At 36.9% G+C, this 25,493-nt stretch overlaps 1 protein-coding gene across 1 annotated transcript in view; it reads right to left on the reverse strand.

The window, feature by feature from the left end:
- Positions 1-17,718, reverse strand: part of LOC101799248 (sodium channel protein type 5 subunit alpha) — a 43,486-nt gene extending 25,768 nt beyond the window's left edge. The window contains exons 1-10 of the mRNA XM_072033971.1: positions 17,581-17,718; positions 10,543-10,844; positions 9,421-9,539; positions 7,414-7,509; positions 5,739-5,867; positions 4,886-4,977; positions 3,913-4,134; positions 1,871-1,928; positions 1,077-1,218; positions 391-588 (exon numbers count right to left, since the gene is read on the reverse strand). Coding sequence (XP_071890072.1) covers positions 391-588; positions 1,077-1,218; positions 1,871-1,928; positions 3,913-4,134; positions 4,886-4,977; positions 5,739-5,867; positions 7,414-7,509; positions 9,421-9,539; positions 10,543-10,797 — 1,311 coding nt within the window. The 5' untranslated portion in view covers positions 10,798-10,844; positions 17,581-17,718. The remainder of the gene's footprint in view (positions 1-390; positions 589-1,076; positions 1,219-1,870; positions 1,929-3,912; positions 4,135-4,885; positions 4,978-5,738; positions 5,868-7,413; positions 7,510-9,420; positions 9,540-10,542; positions 10,845-17,580) is intronic.
- Between the last annotated feature and the right edge of the window lie 7,775 nt (positions 17,719-25,493).

The raw sequence follows: 25,493 nt of genomic DNA on the forward strand, positions 1-25,493 counted from the left end.
ATGCAATTGATGAAAAGAATTACTGTATATTTCTTGGCAATCCACAACAGTGAAGAAGAATAAAAAGAAAAAGCCATCTATAGCATCTATATGTTATTTTGGAAGCTGCTATCTGATGGAATTTTACATTTTCCAGTTTTAAAATATTACTTTTCTTCTACCAGACTTTAAATATCATTATCCACAACAAGAAATCATTGTTGGAACAATATGGGAAAAATATTCAGCTGAATAAGGAAGTGCTCCTGTATCTCTACGAATCACTGCTTTCAATAACTTAATATTTGCTCCTGTTCCCACAAGTGACTATATAGCTGTATACAAGGAGAGATGCACTTTACGTGACTAATAACAGAGCGTTGAGACTAATTTTTGCAATAATTCACATACCTCCTGCTCTTTCTGCAATAACTCCATGGCTTCCCGAAATTTCCTTTCCTTTGCCTCTGTTTCAGCAATAGTGGCCTTGTTCTGGTCTTCATATGCCATTGTTACTACGGCCAGAATCAAGTTGACTAGATAAAATGAGCCCAGAAAGATGACCAGCATGAAGAAGAGTATATACACCTTCCCAGAAGTTCTGAGGGTCTGTAAGCACAACACCCCAGAGATAAAAAAATACTGTATTGAATATCAAATAGGCTTTCAATGTGTCTTTAAATTCTTCAGAAGCACTCAGCTTTCTAGACATAATGCTTTAGGAAGCTTAAATATATCTTCCTTTCCTTTTCTCCACATTTTTTTCTCCCTCTTTCTATGCTATCACTTGTAAACCCACGAGGATGACTGAGGAGGCATTGTTGCATTTTTGAAGGACACTATGGAATATTTCAGTGTTTTTTCTGAAGTTTCTAATACAACAGGTTAATAGGGATATTGCTGGGAAGCACTTCAGCATCCCTTTTCAATGAGTCACTTAAGAACCACATCTTGCTGGAAGGGAGAAGAGAGTATGCAGGCTCAATGACTCGCAGCTGCTTATTTTATTTGAGATTTCTTGTCCTCCCTAGCTGTTTTCTGCTTCAGATATTGCTCTACCTGGACAACCCGTTCTGAACAATGCACAAAGCTGGTACCTGCTGATACAGACGCTCCCAGTAGTCCTGGGTCATCAGGCGGAATAAGGAAAGAAAAGCCCAGCCAAAGGTATCAAAACTGGTGAAACCATAATCAGGATTGGGCCCAATTTTCAAGCATATGTAGTCTGGAGGACAGGTCCTAGAGGTAATAATAACTGCAGCTCAATGGTGCAGATTCTGGAGAAAATCTTCAGTTTATGTGAGAGTTGGGATTATTATTTAGCTTTGTATTTTATTTTACTGCAAACTAGTTTTCTACTCCAGGAAGTATTTGGCTGGAAAGTGGGATGGGAAAAAGCAGCTCCTACAATCCAGCAACAAAGACAGGCTAGAGAAGAACCCCAACCAAAGCTAACTCCCTCATCACCATTCCCTCACCACAAAGCAACCACCTCTCCCTCCGTGCCCAAATCTGCCCTCCAAATCCATGTTTTGTTTCCCAGTTTAACAATCCCAAGCCTCACAGAGAGAATCATGTCTGTCTTGTGCTATAGGTGTTTTCAACTTCATGTTTTCAACTCTTGTACATCTGTGGGGAAGAGAAAGATAGCCTTTCTAGAAGGGCTTGAAGGAATTTAGACTTGAATAAGACAACTGCAGGTTCATGCTTTGTTCTTTACATGTATTAAATTACCTGATGATCCACTGTATTTTATTGTTTGTGTTCCTGTTTCTGCAGTCAAGGAAACTCAGCAATCTCTGCTTTGTTTTCATCTCTTATGACTGAACAAGCAGAGAAGTGTTGAGGCAGAGAAAACTTCCAAAGAAGAAATATTCTAAGGTGAACTTACCCCGCACCAGGACCACATACCAAGATGTCTGAGGAGTCTGCCTTCTTAGCAAAATGTTCTATTAAAAAAAAAAAAAAAAAAAAAAAAAAAAAAAAAGGGTAAAACCAAAGCACTTCCTAGTCTGTATCCTCTGTCCCTGGAGTGGTGATGGTAACAGTGAGCTGTAAGTGTACATGCACACACATACAAGTTGCTGTGTAGTAAATACTAAAAGAGCACTAACGAACAGAGGTTTCCCAAACACACAGCAACTGCACCATATCGCAAGATTGTCCTCATTTATACACATATTTCTGTGTATGTACAAATTTCAGACTAAAGGAAGCCCTTAAAATTGAAAGTTTTTGAAATATCACTTTGGCCCCATCTACCAGAAGCAAATCGGGAATCGGAGGGTGCAGGTTTAAGTACAGCCCCAGGTTTGGTTGTTGTTAGCACACTCTCTGGCACAGTTCTGTCCAACGACAATTAGCCCTCTCCAGAACAGAGTTTGGACACTTCTGGGAGTACCATAGGTCGTTTCCAACAAGCAATAAAAACAAATCCCTGGTTTTAACAGAAAGAAAGAGTATTTGGCTATACAGATATAAACCATGACATGTAATTACTCTGCATAGCCAGAAAACAGGTCCTAACCCTGCTCAGCTGATAAACACAGATTTGTCCATCAGGACGCTGAAGCCGTGATCTTTTTCACCTCTTCCCCTCTTAGCATGAGTTACTCTGATACCTGAGCTACCAGCAGACTGAAAGTAATAGCTTCAATGCTAATAGCTAATTAGCACCATTAAGAGGTGGGTTTCATATCCCAGATGCAAAGCACATCTCATCTCTTCCTGATGCTTCTCAAATCTCAGCTGTGCTCATCAGATAAGTCAGTGTGATTCAGAGCCAGCACAGGAATCCTTAATATCTGCTGTACTGTACCATATAAACGTAACATAAAGAGATGAATCACTATCTGGACTACTTTACACCCAAATTTTGTTCATCTCTGCTCCCGCTAACTGACAAAATATCTTATAATATTCATTGACTGAGCTTCAGAAAATTGTAGCAACATGTAGTGTCTATGTTTTTTCTTGTTTCTTTAGCATAGAAAATTTTTATTTCTAGCTAAATTTTGTCACATCCATGTTTCTTTTCTGTAGTATTCTAGTCTTTGGCTTTCTTTTGAAGTTTGCTTTCAGTTATGACTTTTTCTAACATTCTGTGTATGGAAATTACTTTGTTCTTATGTACTTTTTTCTTGGTAGTTACAAGAGGTTCCTGCAAAAACTATCCTCAAAAGTATTTATAAAAAAGACTTTCTCCCACTGGACTATGAGGCTATTAAGAAATCTTGTATGAAGAGATCTTACACACCAAGTATATACAAACAGCATTACTGTAGGGCTTTTTTATGTATTTCAACATTTCCTCTCAGAGTATGTTTTTGTTGCTGTTCTGAATTCAGTGGTGATGAAGCTTTCTTCATATTTCTGGTGTATACATTGTCTACTTTACATTTGTTTTCTTCATGTACATTGAGGCATTTCCTTCACCACAGGACTTTTCATTTCTGAATAGCACCTTCCAGTTGCTGTTCCTCTGAGAAAGTTTTGGTGCCTTTTCAGATCTCTGCTCTACGCTTCCACCAACAGCTTCAGTCAATATATAGTTGAAAGGTGTATATTATATACATCTTACAGATGAAATAAAATAATTATCACATATAAGATACACATGGTGTGAAGAAGAAAGATTTTTATTTTTAAACCAATTCCTCTGTTCAAAGCTGAAGGCTACTTAACTAGGCAGCAGAATGAAGATGCTAGAACCCTTCAGCATCTAGTAGAAGCTGAACTTCGGGGAATTTCATCAGAGAATGAGCTAATACATGTTTCAGTTATTGTTATATCATTCTGATACTCTGGAAGTCTGAAGAGCATTATCAGGTAGTTGCTCATCCAAATATTCAATCTCATATACAGCAGTGGTTACACACGCATGCATAGGTGTCTAGAGTGCCATATAAAACAAGAATTAAGGAGAAAAATTACCTGTATAATTATCAAACGTTTCATAAGAATCCCATGTTTGGTTTTCTATACTCTCTCTGATACTGGAATCTGTATAATTCCTCATACACTTTCGTCTCAGATTGCCCTTGAAAAGCTGGAGGCCTATGAGGGCAAAGACACTCAGGCAGAAAACGGTCAGGATCATCACATTGGTGAGTTTCTTAACAGACTGGATAAGTGCCCCTACAATGATCTTGAGTCCTAGGGAGACAGTGTGCAATGGAAAAGCATGATGAAAAACTTAGAGTATCGATTATGAGAACAACATTTTCTCTTCATTTGACTGACCCTACAATTTCCAGATGTTCCTTCACACCTTGTAAAGGATAAGGGACCAGGGATAGTCTAGTTATTTTTTATCCAGAAATTGATAAATTTAGTTCACGTGAAATTTCCAACACTGAGAATCAATGAAGAATCTAGAAACAATAATGAACAATAATGAATATGATAAAAAAAAAAAAAAAAAAAAAAACACGGGGGCAACCCAGTGGGTTCTAATTTTGTGTTTAGTCATGAGAAAGTAACTACTGACTTCATAACTGATAGAAAAATTGTGGAAAAAATGGTGTCCCAGAGATGATGTAAGATAATTCTGCTCAGTCACCAAAGGTGTTTCTGTTGAACCATAACACATAGATATATAATAAAAGTAAATTGAACACAAGATTGTTTATAATGTTTGATTTATTCTACTTAGTCCAGCTGGACTGAGACAGTATTTGTGTCCACAAATTCAGCTTCATATGCAATCAGTGAAAGATACAGCAGGAGAAAGAAAAAGGCAGATAGAAAAACAAAGAAAGAAGGAAAGGGAAGGAAGGAAGGAAGGAAGGAAGGAAGGAAGGAAGGAAGGAAGGAAGGAAGGAAGGAAGGAAGGAGCCAATATTTTGACTGGAGTAAAGAATTGGTTGTAAGTAACAGAAAATATTCAGCAAATAGATTCTCTTACCTGGGACTACTGAAATGGTTTTTAAGGCTCTGAGAACCCTGAAAGTCCGAAGGACTGATACACTCCCCAGGCTACTGAATGCTCCCACATACCTGTGAAATCAGGACAATTTTTTTTTTTTAAAGTGTTCATTATTAATTCTTAATCCTCTTGAGTTTATCTTTAAGCATTAAGAAACTACTTACCAAGTATTTATTTGAAGATTCATACAATAGAAAGCCATTTCTGGATTATTAGAATTGCTTTATAAAGTAACTCTTAATTTGTGCACAGCTGATTTTGTGTCAGCACCTTAAAATGTTATGTACCCAAAATATATAAAAAAAGGTAACACTCAAAATTATTAATTTAAGGCTGAAACAGCCAGAACTGGTTTGATTCTGTCTTCCATCTGTAGCAGCCTCTAACAAGTATGAAATCTTTCTAATTGCTGCAAACTGAAGCATGAATTTAGAGGGAAAGAGAACGAATTTAATCCACTGTCCTGGTGTCAATACAAATCACCCTATTTTCAAATTTACACTTTCATTCACAGTATGAAGTCATATTGAACAGCCCGGCTATTACAAATGCATGTAAAAGGGCATGCAAATTCACACAAAAATGCATGTAAAAGGTATGCAAATTCATGTAAAAGGACTGCAGAGTGGAATGAGATGGGATTGAACAGTTAACTATATCTTTCTCTGCACAACTCCATTCCCTTCTTGAGCAACTAATGCATTGTTGCTATACAAAGTGATAAAACAAGTACAAGAGTCAACATCCTAGATGGTTTCAGATACACAGCAACAAAAACTTCAAATACAGAGAACATGTTCGAGTAATCCATATTTTATTTGTTCTCACTTACGCCATAACAATCACACTGAAATCCAACCAGTTCCAGGGATCTCGAAGGAAAGTGAATTCATTTAGGCAGAATCCTCTTGCCAATATTTTTATCAATGATTCAAAAGTGTAAATGCCAGTGAAAGTAAATCTAAGGAGGGGAGAAAAGTGCCAAAGTAAAACAGCAACATTAGGAAGTAATGGAAAAGGGTAAAAGACACAGTAAGACCATATCCTGTCTAGACCAGTGAACCAAGCCAACACTGCAGAGAAGTGATGGAAAGAATCCTATTGATTTCAGTGTCTCCTGCCACTATCTGACTTGTATGTAGTTTGAAACAGTAGTTGACATAGCTATTAACATGAATGCCTGTGACATGTTTTTTTGCATTCAGCATTTTTTTTCCAAACTCTTTTATGTGAGTCCTCAGAATTTGAGAAATACAAAAGTTCTAGCTAATTGCTAAAATAAGCATTAAAACTTATATCTTCCTCTGGTTTCAGGTGGGCAAGAAAACTTATGATATTCTGTGTATTATTTACTTTGGGCACACTGCATCCATTTCGTGCAAATGTTTAAAACGCTTGAAAAATACAAGAGTACAGGATTTTCAATTTAAGATGGCAATTATTCTTATTAATGGAAAATTATCAGTAAAAGCTCTTCTGAACTTATTGAGTGCACTTATCATTTCAACAAGATAGTGATCTCCCTACAGAATTCAAAAGGCATTCACTTGGTAGTCAGCAAATGCACTAAGAAATTATATGTATGTAGTGCTTCCCTCTTCATTTGGAAAGAAGTATTCTAAAATTATTATTAAAATGCATTTGAACAGTACTTCTGATGCCAACAGCAAATATAACTCTTATCTAACCTTTAGTGCTCTCAAAAGTAGGGAAGTATCCCAGTGTCTTCTGGAGATATGTATGTAAATACTTTATATCTTGCAGATTCTCATTCCTGCTTGCATAAGGCTTTGCCACTCCCAACTGTTTCAGTATCATGAATCATGAAACAGTCAGAAACAATTTTATGACTGTTTTTACACCAAGTATTTTGGAATCTTTTCCTTTCTATTGTGTGTTAGAGCTATCAGAGTTCATATTCTAACATATTAATGCCAAACTGAGAACTTGAAAAAAAAAATCAAAAATAAAAATAAAAACAAAACAAAACAAAATAAAATAAAATAATAGGATTATCCAGCTTAAGTGTGACTCCAAAAACATGAATTTGTTGTGCTGTAATATTGCAAGGGTTGGCAGTGCTGAAGATAAGAGTTTTATTTTTTAACAGTGTCCCACAAGCCAGGAATTTCTAACAGAATATTTTATTAGAGCAAATAACATTTCAATATTATTAAATATAATTTTAAAATACTCTTGATGCTCTTTATCAGTGTTGGCAACAATAAGAAATGTTTCTGGATAAAAAGCAAATAATTACTAACTTCAGAAAGTGGGATAATGAACTGGAGTGGTAGGACAGACAGTGGAATGTAATGTACACTCATGATCTCTTGTAACTCCATAATTATTGTAGTTATTGAGTTTAGAGACAAAATATTCCCTCAAAGCAAAAAAATAATGAAGTTATTAAACTCGTAAACTACTGTGTGTGAAGGCTGCATGATAGGCTAAGCAATTAATTAGAGATACAGAGTTAAAATGCATACATACCCACAGATACTTACTCGACATATTTGTTCCACGAAGAAGATGTAGACTCATTCTGAGCCATGAACACACAATTAGTTAAAATAGTGCACATTATAAACCAAGTGAATAATGTAAGTCATGGGAGTGAAGGCAAAGAATATGACATTGATTTAGAAACATATTTACATATATATTTATTTATTTTTTTTAGTTAATAACACGTGTAAGATCTGCTTTTTTTTTTTTTTTTTTTTTTTTGGAGTTTAAAGCACATGTAAGATCTGCATATACATGTAGATTACAATACAATGCTGTTGTTATTTATGTCATCTTAACTGCTGTACAGATCTGCTGCTCTATGCATTGCAGACTTGGTAAAATGATCCCTAACCACTGAGACAGACAGAGAGAAATTATGCATTTTAAATTTAATTTTACAGCAGAGGAATTATTAAACAGAGACTGTCTGACTCATTCAAGGTCTCAGGGAAAATTGGGATAGAGTTGAGAATTTAGGCTGATATCACCCAAGCTCCACTCTTCCTTTCAAAAGGAAGGTTGGTACGAGTTCATATGTCTAAAAAATATTTCACTGTTCTCATGACCTGTGAAATTTGTGGAGTTTTATCTTCAAATAAACAGGGAGATTTTCAGTGCTGAAAGCAAGGTTTTGCAGGTAACAAATTGAATGTCTTGATCATCACTGCAGTGTAAAAGTAGTCCTCATAAAACTCTAAAGTATAATTTTTAAAAAATAAACTGAATAGTTCACAAAAGTTAAATAACACCCAAGGTCACACACCTGAAGCCCAAAGCTCACTATACTGGGAGACCTGTATTCTTCTGAAGGGACAGTGCAGTCTCCCATGATACTTGTGGGTGTCTCAAAGGATATCAGATGCTTATGTTTATACAGCTCTTGGGGCTGTCCACCTGCCCTTTGGGACCCACTGACTATAAGATATGAATGGGAACTTGGGCATCTAGCTCACATGTTTATATTTGAGTTTAAGTGCCTGTCCCTGGAGCTGAATCTCATGTCTTGTGTCATACCACACTTTTGGGCAACCCAGGAGGTAGATGTGCATGGGAAAGACATCTACCCATTATCAATCTTTTCTGTCCTCCCTCAAATTCTCCTGCCTTTAACTGCAGGCATCATCAAATACTGTCACAAACCCATGATCTGGACCACAAGTGTTGAAATGCCAGCATTAGCCAACTTGCTGCCCAGGGAAACCCTCAGAGAGCTATCAGTCCTCCAAGGATGTCTGTGCCCTGCTACGGCCACAACTGCAGACTCATCCCAGTTAACTCAGTGCTGCTGAGAAGATGGTTGGAAACCTAACACAGTAACCTGCAGACTGTGCTGGGCCTGATTCAGCCATGAGTGACAGCTTTTTTTTTTTCCCTCTTCTCATTTCCAAGTACCAAAGTGGAGAACTATACCAGTGAGTCCCATCCCCTAAATGTATGACTTGGGATCTTTATTACCTTTTTATTTTAAAGATATCCTTCTTCCCTACAACAGCATCCCTGAAAATCTTCATTGTTGTATACCAAAGATATATTTTTTAAATCTGATTGCAAAATGAAACAAAGTTTTTATAATTGTTCTCTGTGTTTTCATATATGTGCCCATCTCATTGTGATTTGCTTTGGCATGGGGGCTGAATTTAATTATCACAGTATGCATAAACTGACTATGAGATAAAGGATAGAGGCCTTATTCATTTTCTCATTGAGAAAGGATTCAATATAAGATACTGATTAGACATAAAACGATCAACATCAGAGAACATTCTTAAAACACAAAATAGCTAGAAAATCAGGCTTCAAAACCCTCAGTACTCATGAAACTATTTATTACTAAATAGCACAAGAACATCAAACAGGAGTAATTTCTGAGGTAATCCATAATTAGAAGCTGTCTGGAGTGAACAAAAAGCTATTCATTCAGTGCTGTAAGGTATAACAGCACGGGATTACACAGGTCTTTGTAATAAAAAAAAAAAGAATGAATGAAGCCAAGAAAAGGATATGAATGTATTAAAATTTTAATTGCTGTTCTTCGGATTGGATGGAAAGGACTGAGGATCCATAAGGCACGTGTAGCAGTAAACCTGAAGATTGTTTTCTGTTTGTTTAACACTATGAAAATCTTAAAAATAAAAATAAAGAAACATGAAGTGAAACTTTCAGGAAGTTGAGCAGAGAACACATTTCTGTATTACATCTAGTTCTATGAATGATGAGCATGACTGATATTAACTTTAGTCTGCTTGTTTAAATGAGAAGACTCTTCATAATATTTTGCGTTCCTTTTATCATAAATTGATATCCATTAACTACCAAAATAGAAAAACAAATGTCAGCATGAACTTCCGTTTTTAACTTTGATCCTTGTAAAGAGCTTTGCACAAAACAAATTTTGCTTATGACTATTCTCTTTAAGTTGGACCTCTCATAGAATCTCACTATACAGAGGTGGAAGGAAGACTTGCAACCTTATTATGATTTGCTAATATTGATAGTGATCTTCTGCCTCTAAGACTGTAGAAATTAGCTCAAGGCATTAAGCAATACTCAAGCAATAAACTTAATTTCCAGTGGATTAGATACCATTTCTCTGTTCATTATTAAAAATCATATTCTTCTATCCTTCCTGATTAGAATATACAACTTGAATAACTAGGTTTTATGCATTCATCAGCAAATATGTTTTTTTTTTTTTTTAATTTATGCTTAGATAATCATTTATCATAAATGTAAGGAGAGCACAACCATTGAGACAAAAGAAGACAGTTTCAAACTATAAAAATTAAGAAAATTTGCAAAATAGTTATCATTTCTTGTTGATCTGATGCAAAACTTCATTTTTTTCCTTTATCCATTTTATGTTTGATGTTTCAATTCTGATTTAAATGCTAATGAAGTTTATATCATTTAATTCCTATAATCCAAAATTAACCTTTTTTTTTTCTTTTAGAAGATTACAGCATGTCATTCAGCTGTGCTAACTTTCTGCATTATTTCAACCTAGAAAGTGATGATAGTTTTTCCAAACAAATATAACCAAGACTGTTTAAGAGATCATTCACATAAATGCTTCTTAGCAACATAACAAAGCAAAACAAGATCTAAACATTTTGCTTGACTCTAACCTTGCGATCTTTGTAGTATGGGTCAAGATCTTCCAGTGGTTCTCCAATGAGCTCTGGAGGAGGACTTCCATACAGAGCCGGCAACTTCTGGAAAGCTTTTAAGTCAAGTTGAGGACGTGGTTTCTCCTCTGGTTTCTGGTCTATGGCATTTTTTTGACGATCCTTCTTGGCAGCAATTCTCTTTTCAATAGCAGCCAAAGATTCATAAGTGAACTTACGGAAGTTGTTTGTATCAGACAGTATGAACTCAGCCATTTTTCATTCTTTGCTTCCTGTCACTGATTCTGTCCAAAAAGAAACAACTGAAAGGGATATCAAAATTGGTAACTCCAGAATAGATAAGTTATGAAAACTAAATGTTTTGCCCATGCATGTCCAAAATTACAAATTTCTGAGCCATCTTCTAAAAGGAAAAAAAAAAAAAAAAAAAAAAAAAGGAGAGAGAATCGATATATTTTTCAACGAAATGTTTGTTCAAATTTTTTGTTTTGTTTTGATTTAATTTAATGTATCTTATAGGACGTAGGCAGACCCCTGTAACTTTAAGAAGGTATTTACACCACCTTATTTAAGGTACATGCTAGCACAAATACTCTTGAGCTATTATTTGGACAAACCTAAGGTGCTGGTTTAATCTCAGAACTGAGATAATAAAACCCACTGAACTGCAACACCAACTATGTGGAAGCTGCTTCTGAGAAAGACCAAAATTGAAAACAACTGTGGCAAAGAAAATATTCAGATGGGTAAGCCATCCTCATGGTGCCATGGACATCAGCACAGGAGCAAGCAGTGTACAAGTGTCAGAAGAAAGGCCTGCTGGGTGAAACATCACTGAGGGCAATATACCCTTAGCCTTCTCTGGAAGATCTTTTGTTCTGTAAACCCATTCGGTGCTGGAAGCTGTGTGGTAATGGAGAGGAGAAGGTGCCTCCATCACTTCAACATGGCTTTCAAGGTTGACTATATAACTAGCAGACAGAGCTCATCTTGGAAAGTTCAAACAATGACCTGCTCTTGTACCCTTCCTTCCTACGCACTGTATGGGCCATCCCAGAAAAACACCAGGTCTGAATCAAGAGGCTTTTTTATATCAGTAATAAGTAATTTTACAACTTGTGTGCTGACTCCCTGTATCTTTCCCTCCACACAACACAATTTCAGTTCTCCACAGATTTCAGTTGTCCTCACGCTGCTAAAATGTAGAGAACCAGTGCTATGAAAACAGCTGGAGGCCAGTGACAAACTAACTAGTGAAACATCTTAATTCTTGCAGGCTGCCTGCCTCTCTCATTTAAATAAGCATACAAAATGATAAATATGAATAAATACGAACAGTAAACACTATTCCCAGCACAGAGTAGCAACATTTCTGGAAGTTAAAAAGGACATTCAGGAAAGAATACTTATTAATTTAAGTTTTTAAAAACCAACCTAAATGTCTGGAATCTGCATAACATTTTAACAAAAATGAGAACTATATGATTCACTCCCAAATTTCCAAGACTGGACCTAGGCAAAGTGGTGTTTGTTTTGTTGATACTCAGGGTAATTTAGATGCTGTGGTATTAGTTATGAGAGCTCTGAATGATGCATGAAATGACACAATTTCTGTGCAATACACGGAGGGAATACAATAATTGCTTTATTCTGCCTTGTGCCAAATCATCCACACATACCCATCCCTCCAAGCAGCACTTCCATAAAAGACTACCTGATTGCAAAAGTTCACTATTAAAATTCCAGATTTGTTGCAAATTTATTTACAATTTTCTCTCCTTTCTTCCATGAAATCATCTTTCAAATCCCTGAAAAGAAATTGATTGTCACACTGTTCTCCCCTAGGACTACAACAAAATCTAGGAAGCGAAGGTGCTGCTGATTAAAGCCCAGGATAGGGGCTAGGAGAAAGCAAGAGGACAGGCAGTGTCTGTAGGGCCTTGACCAGAGCTAGAAATCAGGCAAGGAAGCCCCTTCTTGATACAGGTGGTTTTATAAATTGCTCCACAGGTGAACAACCATTAAGGAAAGGTAATGAAGTCTTTTGCTTGCTGTTTCACACATCAGCAGTAAAATTTTCACTGATAGCAGCCACAAGCTGTGGAGAAGGCTAAATTATGCTTTTTGTCCAAAGGCAATTATGAGCAACTCAGCCTACTACTGAATAAAAGCTAATCAATATTAAACATTGAGTGACCCCCTCAAAAGTATTTCAGGCTCAGTCAAGCTTCTTTAAAAATATACCCTAGATCATTTCTGTTGCTTCTTGTCTCAGGGAGGACAGCATTCAAAGTATTGCCCATGAAACAAGCACCATTTTTTTTCTCAACTAAAAAATAGTGTAAAGTTTAATATGTCTTTAAAATTAAGTTTTCTTATCTTTTGTCAGACTGAAGACCAGAGCACACTGAATGAAATCAAAAGAGCTGAAGAACAAGAATGAAACCAAATAAATCATTGATGAATTTTTCTTTCAGCTTTCAAACATATTTTCTATGACATATTTTTCAAATATCAAAACGTGTAGCTAGATAGCTTTCTGAAGTTAGACTGCTTTCTTCCAAGCATGTTTTCCACTTCAGGAATATTCATTTTGACAGGCTAGGAAACAAGGTTTCCTAGGACATTTTCTTTCCTTTTCTTGCAATTACAATCACCCCAATTCAATGTTCAGTCAATGAATAATGAAATGTTTTTTTTTTTCCCAATTATTAGACTTCCTGGATTCAGGAGCTATTACTGAAAGGTGTGAAAACACATTGGCATATCTTTCTTGGACTGAATAAGGAAAGATTTAACTAACTGCAGGTCAAAGCTTCTGTAGAACTGTTCCACATTTTCCTCAACAACAACAAAAAAATATCTATATGTTATGAGGCAGATGATTTAATCAAACCAAACTGGCATTGGTTTAATGATCTTTAAAACATATATAAAAATAACTTTTTTTTATTAACACATGTAATTTTTTTATCATACAATGATTCAGGTTGGAAGGGACCTCAGGAGTCTCCAGTCTAACATACTCTTCAAAGATGTGTTAATCATGAGGTCAGGGCTTTATCGAGGCAAATCTCCAAGGACAAAGAATGCTCAAGCTCTTTGAGCAACCTGTTTCAATTCTTGACTGTCTTAATCCATTTAGACTACTTCTTCTTTCAATCTACATGCCTTGTCTCTTGCCTTCCCCCATGCACCACTATAATAATAAAAATAATGAACAAAGAAATAAAATATTGCATGGATTTGAAAGGTAAAAGAAAACCAACCAACCAAAGACATCTCTGTATGTGGAAAACAAATACTATATCTACTTCAATCCATTTAGTCTACCTATTTATAACAGCCTACAAGAAACTTGCATGTGTCTGAACACCATCCATGTATATCCGCTGAGGTTGCCAAGGGAGACAGCATATTTCCTTGTTAATTTCCAACCTTTACATTATTACACCTTTCCTGAAATAAGCTGAGGCACCAACCTCTGAATATTCCAGGTTCAAGCCCAATATTTTTTTCCCCTCCATAGACAACCTGGCTGAGAGCTCCAGCCTGCTGGGTCTCCAAGTACGGATGACATCTGACTGAAAGGGGATGGCAGAAGCTTATCTAGCCTTCCTATACCCTCTTTGTCACCATGAAAGCTGAAGGCACAGATCAGCTCATCATAAGAAAACATATAGTTTAAGTCAGATGAACAGCACTGAAAAATGCTCCTGATTCTTTCTGTTACCTATATAATTAGTATGAGATAAATCCTACTCTTTCAGTCTGTAATGTGCACTTGACAGTTCCCAGTACTGGGGAATGAAAGTAGCGGACAGTATAGGGATCCACAGAACAATTTATAAAGACCTGATGAAGGCTGTTAGCGTCCACCCAGATTGCCCCTTTGGGTGAAATTTGTCCCACCTCACTGCAGACATCTGAGAGCTAGACTGCTACATCTCCACTAGCTCTCTGATTGCCTGCTGAGACACCTAATTTTCACGTTGATTTCAGGATGAAATGAATCACATCTCAGAGTGATGGCTGACTACCTGAGGTGTCTTGTGTAACATGAGGTAAATTCAACTTTTGCATCTGTTAGGCCTGCTCTTCTTGCTGCTTCAACTCATGGGCAACTGCTAAACTTCCAAAGATTAGTAATTATACAGTCATTGGTAGGACTGGGCAAACATCATTAGTCACCAGCAGACTGTGAACACATAAAAATTCCAGGATTGCCTTACATTACATTGTTTCCTTAATGACTACTTACAGGACCAGCCTTCCTAGCAACTGAAGCGTTAAGCCACATTTTCTTTTGCATATTAAGGTCGGACTAATTTTCAGCTACTTTGCTATCATAAATAATTTAAATTTGTGCAGAGATCACTTTTTGTAAGTGCTTGAGCTGTCAATTGACAAATTGTCAAATAGCCAGTTGCAAGCACTGAAGAAGCTAAGAAACTGTGGCAGCCACAGGAAGCTTGAGAGAAAACAGTTGAAACATCTTCAACGACCATAGCCTAGTCCACTGTTTTAGGATGGAGTTAGGATGAATTAGACCTGATTATGCCCAGCCCCTGCCCCAGCAGGGCCACCCAGAGCACAGTGCCCAGGCCCATGGCCAGGCGGCTTTTGGAGCTCTCCAAGGAGGAGACCCCACAGCCTCTGGGCTGCCTGGGGATCAGGGGAACCTCCTGGGGTCCAGGCTGGGCCCATGGACTCCTGTCCTGGCACTTGGCACCACTGAAAGGAGCCTGGCTCCATCCTCGTTACACCCTCCCTTCAGGTGCTTACAGATGTGGACAAAGCCACCCCAAGCTTCCTCCTCTCCAAGCCAAAAAGGAAAGGCTCTGAGCCTCTCCTCATAGCAGAGGTGCTCCAGGCCCTTGATCATCTTGGTGACCCCCCATTGGACTCTTTCAAGTACATACATCACTTTGTGTGGTTTCAGAAGAGAGAACACAAAACAATGGTGCACAAAATTACCCTCAAAATACTGCTAAGCAACTGGAAAATGTACACGGGCAATTTGTGAAGAGCTGGGGGTCAGCCTCTTCTCACAAGTAAATAGTAATAGGACTACAGGGAATGGCCGCAAGTTGTGCCAGGGGAGGTTCGGGTTGGAAATGAGGAGACATTTCTGCTCAGAAAGAGCAGTCAGGCATTGGGATGGGTTTCCCAAGGGGGTGGTGGAGTCACTGTCCCTGGGGGTGTTCAAGGAAAGGTTGGGCATAGTGCTGAGGGACATGGCTTCATGGGCGACATTGGTGGTAGGCAGATGGTTGGACCAGATGATTTTGTAGGGCTTTTCCAACCTTAATGAGTCTATATTTTCCTGATACTTGCAGCAACTGATTATGTTACAACTATATATTGTACCATTAACAAAATTACTAAATGCACTAAAACTATCATTAATTTGCTATTTTGTAGTTCTGAAGATTGGTTTCATCATGTACATTTTGATATAGAAAGATCTCTTAGCAGCTGTATATATATTTGGAGGACAAAACTTTGGATACAAAATAGGAGAAACTTTTTCCCAAGATCATAGCAAATGTAAAGTATTCTATGAAATAAAAACATGTTAATAAAACACAGTAAGAAAATATTTAACACTTAAGTTTGCAAGATGATTTCTCAAGTATATAATCTAAACTTTAATTTTGATCGCCACAAATTTGGTGATTCCAGAAGATCTATGAAATTTTCAAACTACATAGTCTTTTATCTGTCAGAGTTTCCTAGCTCAAAACACTTTTCTAAATAAATTGAAATGTATCTAATCAGAATTCAGTTCTGAACATCCTATTTGCACTAGTGTATGTCATTTAATAAGCAGTTCCACATTTTTCATTATTAAATTCACTATTTGCCCTTTTCATTCCACAGAAAGAAATCACGATTTCAAATAAATTTTTTCAATTGATATGGAAAATAGTCTCAGGTTAAGTCAAATAATCACAAAGAAAATCAAAGTGTAGTACTAAAGAATTATCAAAATTTAAAAACCATGACGAGGGAGAAGTACCAGTACTGGTTCTGTTAGGTCTCTATACCAGTTATCTCCAGTTTATCATGCTTATCATCCTAATAAAACATCTTTGTATAAAATACAGATTTTATTCCACTTTAAGTCATTTATATTGCTGTTGTATCTGTGGTAAGATGAATGCATGTATGTTACTCCCAGCAGACAAAATATATTGCAGCTACTTCAAATGCAGACTTGAAACTTTTAATCTCTTCTGCTTTGCAGAAGCAAAGAGACCAGTTTCTTACATTTCTGCAAGTTTAAGAAGGTTGTCTTCTCTTCTACTGCCAGTTCCCCAGCAAACAGCCCAGTATGTACTCTCCTACTCTGTTTCATTCTTTACTTCCCCAACAATATTCACTTGTTAGTGTATCTGCCCCACAGTTTGTCTTGATAAAAGCATTCACCAAATACAATCCAAAACAGCCCAAAAATAAAAAGAAATTTGATTAAGCCTTCAATTATCAAAAAACATGTAAAATTAGATCCATTTTTATTAAGTCTCAAAAATAAATGTTAGTCTGTAACAGAACAAGATCACCAAGTATTATAAACATATGTAAATGAAAGTACTGTTTTAAAACTTAAGGTTATTGACTTTTTTCTGTCTCTATTTTGAAACAAAAATTATAAGTAAACAATCTGAACTTTGTACATGAAAAGTGTATCTGCCATTCTCATGTGCAGAATTAAGAGAGGTGTATATGCCTGTTCTCTCTTCTTTATGTTATTTTTGACCCTAGTTAACACATTTCAACCAAATAACATGTAACAAACATAGGGAAAACTCCTGTGCACACATACTGTACTGCAATTAATAAACACTCACTTATTCTCACTTTCAATTTCTTTTACATACCACTTACATACCAAAAAAAAAAAAAAAAAAAAAAGTTTCTGCATAAGTTTCTTAATGTTATTTTTAGGCAAATAAAAGGTCAGTGAATTCTATAAAAGACCCTGGCACAAACCACCTTTTTCTAAAACAAAATGCAGGAAACCACAGGACTTACATTCTTTTCTATCCTAAGTGAAGGTTCAAGGAGTCACTTCTCTCTGTGAAACATATCTCAGCCCAGTTATCTCCCAAGAAAGTGTTGGAAAAACCTCCACACTGCCTTTATCATCTCCACTTCCCCTTTCAGCAAGCCCTCACCACTCTGGCAGTGCTTTTCCTTCAGGGTGTTATTTGTATGTGGGGGGTGCTGGGGGAGGGAAAGAAGGATGGGTCAGAGGCGTCTATTTAGCCATCAAAGCAACTGATGTGATTATACAAGGTCTCACGGGAAAGGCTGCAACCTTAGTAAGCAAAGCTGGGGAGGCTCCAAGCTGAGCATTTCTTTAAGATATTATTCCATCCCTGGATTTCTGAGTGTCTTTCAGAGGAAAGCAGGTCATCAGGAGTGAACAGAACAAAGTGGATGGGAAACATGGGGACTAATGTGTTTTTCAGAGTCACAGTGAGAGCTCTCTGCACTACTTTTTTTTTTTATAAAACCATTGGCCTTTGTATTTTATTTGAATAGTTCAGTTTCAGTTCCTCCTTCAGCAGTGATTAGGAAAATGGATAATGCAGAATATGCAAATTATGCAAGAATGTTGTGAGTGAAGCTGAGTAGAAGGCAGGAAAACTGATGATAGTTCATTCTCTTTATCTTGTGTGTATATACATATATGTGTGTGTGCGTGTGCACATACATATAAATAAATTGCCAGTGCTTATATATGATTTAGATTAGTAATATATATAATGATATATCCAAGGAGAAGGAGAGGAACACAGAACAGGTCGCTTACTCCTGAAACCTGCAACTCCATGGTAGCTCCAAGCCACTGCTGTACAAGACAGGAGACTTCATCTTTCTGGTTCTCTGCACTACCAAAATATGGGACAAGGCTTTTTCTCTGTCCCTTATGCTAAACGGCACAATGCAACTTCTGTCCATCAAACTAAATTTTCTCATCCTCCAAAAACAGGGAGGGAATCTGGAATCTTCCTCTCCAAGGAGGAACCCAAGAAATTTTAGTTGGTCCTGCCTGTCTTGCAGAAGAATTGGTATTTCTGTTACAGAGAACTCATTTCTCCATACAGTTTTGCTTAGGGACAGAGAGTGTGATCTTGGTTTAAAAAAAAAAAAAAAAGAGGCATCACTAACGTGATAAGGTTGGTATATTAATTTTAGATTATACTTCTTTCTCTTTCAGGATATCTAGTATTTCATGTATTTAAAATGGGATAAATCAAAAGAAGGAAAGCAAACTGACCCATGTGTGGAAAACAAGATGGTGCCTCTACCTGAGTGTGCTTTTACAATGTGAGCATTGTCTTGACTCAGAAGATCCAGGTGCCAGATCCTTCCCTGTATTAAATACAGCAGGATCCATAAAACATTTTTTTGCCCCATCTGTGTTTTGGCCTTGGCAGCTTTGGTTGAGGTGGAAAAAAAACTCTCCAAGAACAGTCTTGCAGTATAGTGAGAAAAATGCTATTTTATTTTCTATTAAGAGTAAGTTGTTTTCTGATCTTCTATCTTTAGAGAGACCTTCTTTCCAATTATGTGGGAATGGAAGAAATGGGAGGGAAAAGTCATGGTCAGAAACATGAGGTCTCTGACCTTGATATGTTGGTGGAACATTGCCATCTTTTGGTAAAAGTCTTTGTTTGGCTCTAAATTTAGTAAGGGTGTTGTTGTAGGAACTGTTTTGGATGCTTTGGGCAATGCACTGCATAGAATGTTTCATTTCATAGGAAGAAGCACGTATGTAATGATCAGGGAGACTCTCCACAAATAAAGACAGGAATTCTCATGGCAGATTGACACAGGTAAAAAAATTATTAACCCATCTGGCTACACAATTGTCACCACTGTCACACTTCAAAGTAAGAGAGCACGTTCAGATCAGTCAGATGAATCTCAGACTTCATGAAATTCAGTTCATATTCTCTCTTGTTCCCTTCAATGTATTTGTTTGGCATTGATCTTTTATAGCTTTATTATCATCTGACGTTAATTTCATGAAGTATGAGATGTTTGAATCTTGGCTTAGGTAGTTGTGAAGACGGGTGAAGCTCGTTTCCTTTGTATAACCATCATTAAACATACAGTAATTTAATCTACAATAAAGCTGAACAGTCAACTTAAAGTGAGATTGGAATTTCTCTTCCATTTTACCCCCCATGCAACAACTTTGGAGCAAGCAAAGGTTACTTAGAAATAGTACAAAATAATTTCATTTCTTCATTTTCCTTGATGTAACAACCAACTTCTTTCTGTATGTTTCCTGATGATCCTGTAATTGGCATGTGTGTACATACTTACCTGTTATGATAAATTATGCTATTTTATAGCAATTTAGGAAATAATGAATGGAAGGTAGATTGTGAAAAATTATATATCAGGTGCAGCAATCAGTCACTATCTATCCAATTTTTACACAGCTTTCATTGCTATAGTAACAGGGACACAATAATAAATACAATGGCAGCTTTAATTGGGAGAAAGCAGATGACTTGCACAACTGTAAACATTTTTGCATATGTTTCTGGAATTTCACAACATCACCAGGTTTAGCAAGGATTAATTTCTGTTCTTTTCTGAGAAGTGAGATGTGATTTGGAAATGTTAACTAATTTCTTTTCACATTTCATTATCATCTTCTTTTAAGGACATGGCATCAGTTTTCATTTTGTTACTGATCATATTTTATGATTTGATAAAGATGCATCCATCAGAACTGTTTCAAAAACACAATGTGGGAGAAAGGAGATGAAACCCAAGTAGAATGTGTTAATAACAACAATTATTAATAAGCAAAATAGACCAAATCCTTCAACTGGGACAAGAAAATGTCCATGTTATACTTTTCTTTACTGTTCCTAGCAATATTGTATGTTAATAGTTTTGGACAGATTTCAGATATTCAATGTGGAATTATACAGCCATTAATCAAGAGAAAACTTACATACTTTGAACTGCATACCTATAACTAAAATAATAAATAACTGTTCTTAGATTGCAAGTATTGTGATTTCTAATTTCAAGTAAGAAAAAAAAAAATCAATTTTGCAACTTCTGTGAATTTACTATTTCAGTACAATCATTTCAGCAATTTTAGAATTGTTTAACTGCTATGGTTTTACAGATAAATTAAGGACCAAATCACCTATCTTCTGCTTTCTTCTCCTATAAAGAAACCACCATGATGAGATTTGTGTTATAAAATACCCATTTTGGGGAAAGTGTTGTTGATTTCAGTCTCTCAATATAATTATGGTATGGAAAGTCGTGTCCAAACTGCATAAATGCTTATCAGTACAGGAGCTATGTTCATCTGTGCAATGTTCCTGTGACTTCACACAACTAAAACCTTTTCAGAATTTTTTTATAACATGTCCAATGGAGACTGAGGGCTTCTGGTCAAGAGGGTTAACCCTCATAAATTGTTCTTTATGGGCTGAGTATTAACATCTGTGGGATTCGTAGCCCAGTCTGAAACCAAGGAAATGATGCTGCAGAGAGCTTTTAGTGATTTATGATGGCTTTTTACTGCACAAAGATTAGAATAGCTTTTATAATATATTACATTGCTGCTTTATTTTAAAAGAATAGCTGAAGCCATTTTCTGATCCACATAATAGTGAAGTCTAAATGGTATAAAGTAGTTAATTGGCATCTTTGTCAAAATAAAGACCTAGTATAAAGGAATCTCATTTCCTTTTATCAGAGAATGAAATTAAAAAAAAAAAAAATATCATGGTGATGTAAAATTCAGACTCTTTTGAATGGATAATTGGTATTACAGAGTAACAGGAAATTGCTTTCTTTGTAAGTATGTATTAAAATCATTCTGTTACATACAGTAATCTTCAGCTTTCTAAATGGTCCAATGCACATTTCAATCAGGAAAATTTGTTTATCATCTACTGAAATGGAAAACTGTGGATTGCTCTTTTCTCTCTCCTCAGTGTTCTATCAAAATAGTACTAAGAGAATTACGGTAGTGAAGTAAGTCAAGTTAGAAAATGAATATTCCTAATACTATTTCATCAAGCAGCATTAAGTATATCTAGATTTTCCTAGATGTATCAGACACTGGATATTCACTCTTTAACAAACTTCTTATATTTCTATTTTTTATGGTAAAGCAAAACACACCAAAAAAAAAATATATATATATATATATTATCTGGTGTAAATCAGAAGCAACTGAGGTCAAGATATTATGCTGTGAAATGTAGGTCCAGTCTGGTAAGAATTATCTACAGCCTTCAGGAGCAGACAATTTTAAAGCCCTGAACACTGAGAACAAGTGGATAAGCTAATTAATACATAATAAGATGATTGACTAAAGCGTCTGTTTGGCAGAGTATGGTGATTTAGAGACTGTATTATTCATCAGATTGGAATAGCTGAAAAAAATGACTATCAAACACTGTTTGGAAAATGAGGTCCTCTTCTGTGACCCTTCGCAGCTGTGCAAAATAGTTGTAACAGAAGATCTAAACTGAGAAATCCCCAGCAGCTCCTTATGCCAGCTCTGCACTTTCAGCTACGTTCATTCTTTCCAAATCCACAGAGGAGCTTGCTGCGGCCTACTGTCTTCAAAGTTTTCTGCTGGAATTTAAACTTTTTCATTTATAATCTTGGTAACTTAATTCTGCATCTATCACCATGTTTCTGTGAGGTCTTTCTTCAGTATCTCTGCCTCCTATTTTGCTTTTTTTTTTTTTTTGCCAGATGATGACCTTGTTAAGCTCTCATAGTCAGTGGTAGAAAAGAACTGATCATACTTTTTTTTCCTTTTTACCCAATTTTTGTACATTTTCATTTGACCTTATACTTCTAATGGAACAGGAAAGCATGAGAAGAGGCAAACTTTGTAGCCAATGCATCAATTCACTACTGCAAAGCTTCCTAACTTTGTGTCTATAGACTGCTGAAGAGATCTAATTTAATGGTGGGATTTTTCTGAGCGGGCTTGTTACTTTCCAATTAAACACTAAGGAGAAAAAAAAAAATCTGTCTCTCTTCCCTGTTGCTGCCACTTGAGTCAGGTTATTTGCATAGCTCTACCAATCATACCAAAAATAAGTTATTAACCTACAAGATGATGTGAGATTATGTCACACAATGAAGCTTTGTGTATAACTTCAGCTTTAGCATTTATTTTGGCAGCATGACTATTTATCTTCTGCTGTACACCATTGCTCTTAGCTCCATAGGGTATGGTTGAACACCAGACCAGAAGTGTGCACTTACAGGAGCTAAAAGCTGTCCTTTTCATTTTGTGGTTGGGTTATTTTCATATTTAGATTTGTTTCCCAGCCTCCTGTAATATATGGCTGTACAGCCAAAGCAGTAGTTCAGCTGAGGGGACAGTCCGAGGTATGAAAATGCAGAATCACAGGTGGTTTGGGTTGGCAGGGACAACAAAGCCCACCCAGTGCCACCCCCAGCCATGGGCAGGGCCCCCTCCCACCAGCCCAGGCTGACCCCAGCCCCATCCAGCCTGGCCTTGGGCACTGCCAGGGATGGGGCAGCCACAGCTCCTCTGGGCAGCCTGGGACAGGGTCTCACTAACCTCTGAGTGAAGAATTTCTGCCTAATATCTAATCTAAAACTACCATTCCCCTTTGTCCTACCACTACACCCCCTGCCCAAGAGTCCCTCCCCAGCTCTCCTGCAGCCCCCTTTAGGCCCTGGCAGGCCGCTGTGAGGTCTCCCCGGAGCTTTCTCCTCTCCAGGCTGAACAACCCCAACTCCCTCAGCCTGGCTCCACAGCAGAGGTGCTCCAGCCTCTGAGCATCCTCGTGGCCCTCCTCTGAACCCTCTTTTCACTTGTTATGTCAGCCATCCATGAAACAGGTCTCTTCCTCTCCCTGACTGCTGAATCTGCTGCCCCAAGTACTAAATCTTTCTCCTCAAAGCACAGCTTTTCCTGTGGAGGCCAGGACTGCTGTTTTTACTTGAGAATGCTCATTCCAAGTGAGAGGTCTGAGACTTCTGGCTGAGGGCCCATAGACCTCTTCTTTGATCACCATTAGATTTGGGAACAGCAGTGGAAACGATCTGGGGAAGGAAGAGCAGCTTTGTACCCAAGGAACCACGTTAATCGTAGGATAACCTCATGGGCATTTACAAATTGAGAAATTCTTGTGTTCTTTGAGCCAAAAAGTAATTTCATTTTATGATATTAAAAAATAATTAATTACCTTTTAAAATATATGTGAATGCTTTATTTCATTAAATTATTTTTTAAAGTTACACTCATTGGAAATTAAGATCTCTTAAATATCACGTATCAAGAACTTTCTTCAAAGAATAACAGGAAATGACTAATACTAATATACAGTGAGACCATTTGGTCATTTACACAAAGGAATCTTCCTCCAGCCCTTTAATGGACTAATGCATGCTGAATTGTAATGGGGCTAATTTGCTCAACACCTACTTAAGGAAAAGACTCTGGGGTGCCTCCTTTTTCCCCTCTCTTGGGTCTGACAAAGCAATATATTGCCTACATGAAAGCATCTGTGACACTTTGATAGATACAGTGAGCTGCAGCCAATGCATAATTGGGCTCTGCTAAGAGAAATGACTGAAATTGCCTTTCAGAAAACATGCTTTAAAGGTCTATCAAATTCAACAAACAGAATAGAAAATATCTAGGTTTGTTTCAACGTTCATCTCACCCTCATCTTTTAAAGCTAAAACAAGATGTTTGAATTTGTGGAAACAGGAACATTCGAGTGGAAGGTCAAAAGGACCCTTCCTGCTATAGAAATGTGTTATGTTCTAAGCACCTGCTCTTTGTCAGCCACAGCTGCTTTTGTGTCAAAATCGCATAAAGGCCAGAGGTAGTAATAATCTGAAATAACATTAATGTCTCACCTGTTAGTCATCCTAATATTTCTGGTGACATGTGAGCTTCATTATCCTCTTAAAGGGAAAATTCAGGCAATCTGTTTACTAGAATTGGTGCTTGCTGTAACGTTAACAATTCACAAGCATATTTGCACATGTAAATGCATTTTTTTTCCTGAGGTAAATGAAATGTCTTGTAACCACAGTTTTTTGCTATTTTATAGGCACTTTTCTGCTTATTTACTTACAATAATACAAACATTTTATAGATACCAGACAAGATTTTTGGATGGTGATTTAATTCTCATATTTTAACGATAACATTTTTATCACGCAGTTGTTTGCAAAACATCTAAAGAAGGTGAAAAGGACAGAAGGGCTTGTTTTTATCTACAAGTGTTATACAGCATCTCATTCAGTTACTGAAACTGGACTGTTTCTCTTTTTTTTTTTTTTTTTTTTTGATACGAGGAGTTGACTTCTGACACAGGGGATCTTTTCCTTTGCAAACAGAATCATCAAGTCATAATACTAGAACTGGTCCGTTGGGTAAGGATTACTTTTTAAGGAAGAAAAATCTGACATTGTTCACACATACAAAAAAAGACAGCAACCACTGCTTTGTTTTCAAGGAAAGCACTCGTTTGTGAGCTGTTTGGCCCCTATGCCTCTTTGGCTTAAAAATCCACCAAAAGCAAAAAGGATAGCATTACTATCTGGGGTTGATTTCATCCCCAAATCTTCAAACTAACGGCTTTTCAGGAATGGTCAAGCAGTGTGCTTGGAACGGTGGGCAGTAGTAGGAGAGTATTTATTATTTGGGGTACAAATACCATGTATCATTCAAATGCTAAGTGTTTGGGAAGGGCATATCTTCTAAGATTTCTGGGAATCCATTTCTCTTCTGAGAGTTTGAGTCCAGTCAAAGACTTTTCTTTACTGTAGTAAAGGACTAGGGAATTCAACAATTCAACTTTGCATTTTATAGTATTAGTAATGGCACAAGGCCAGCAGCATTATAAAGCCAGTACATATCTTTGTTCAACACCATAGAAAGCTGG

The sequence above is a fragment of the Anas platyrhynchos genome, chromosome 2, assembly GCF_047663525.1.
Source record: "Anas platyrhynchos isolate ZD024472 breed Pekin duck chromosome 2, IASCAAS_PekinDuck_T2T, whole genome shotgun sequence".
Lineage (NCBI taxonomy): Eukaryota > Metazoa > Chordata > Aves > Anseriformes > Anatidae > Anas > Anas platyrhynchos.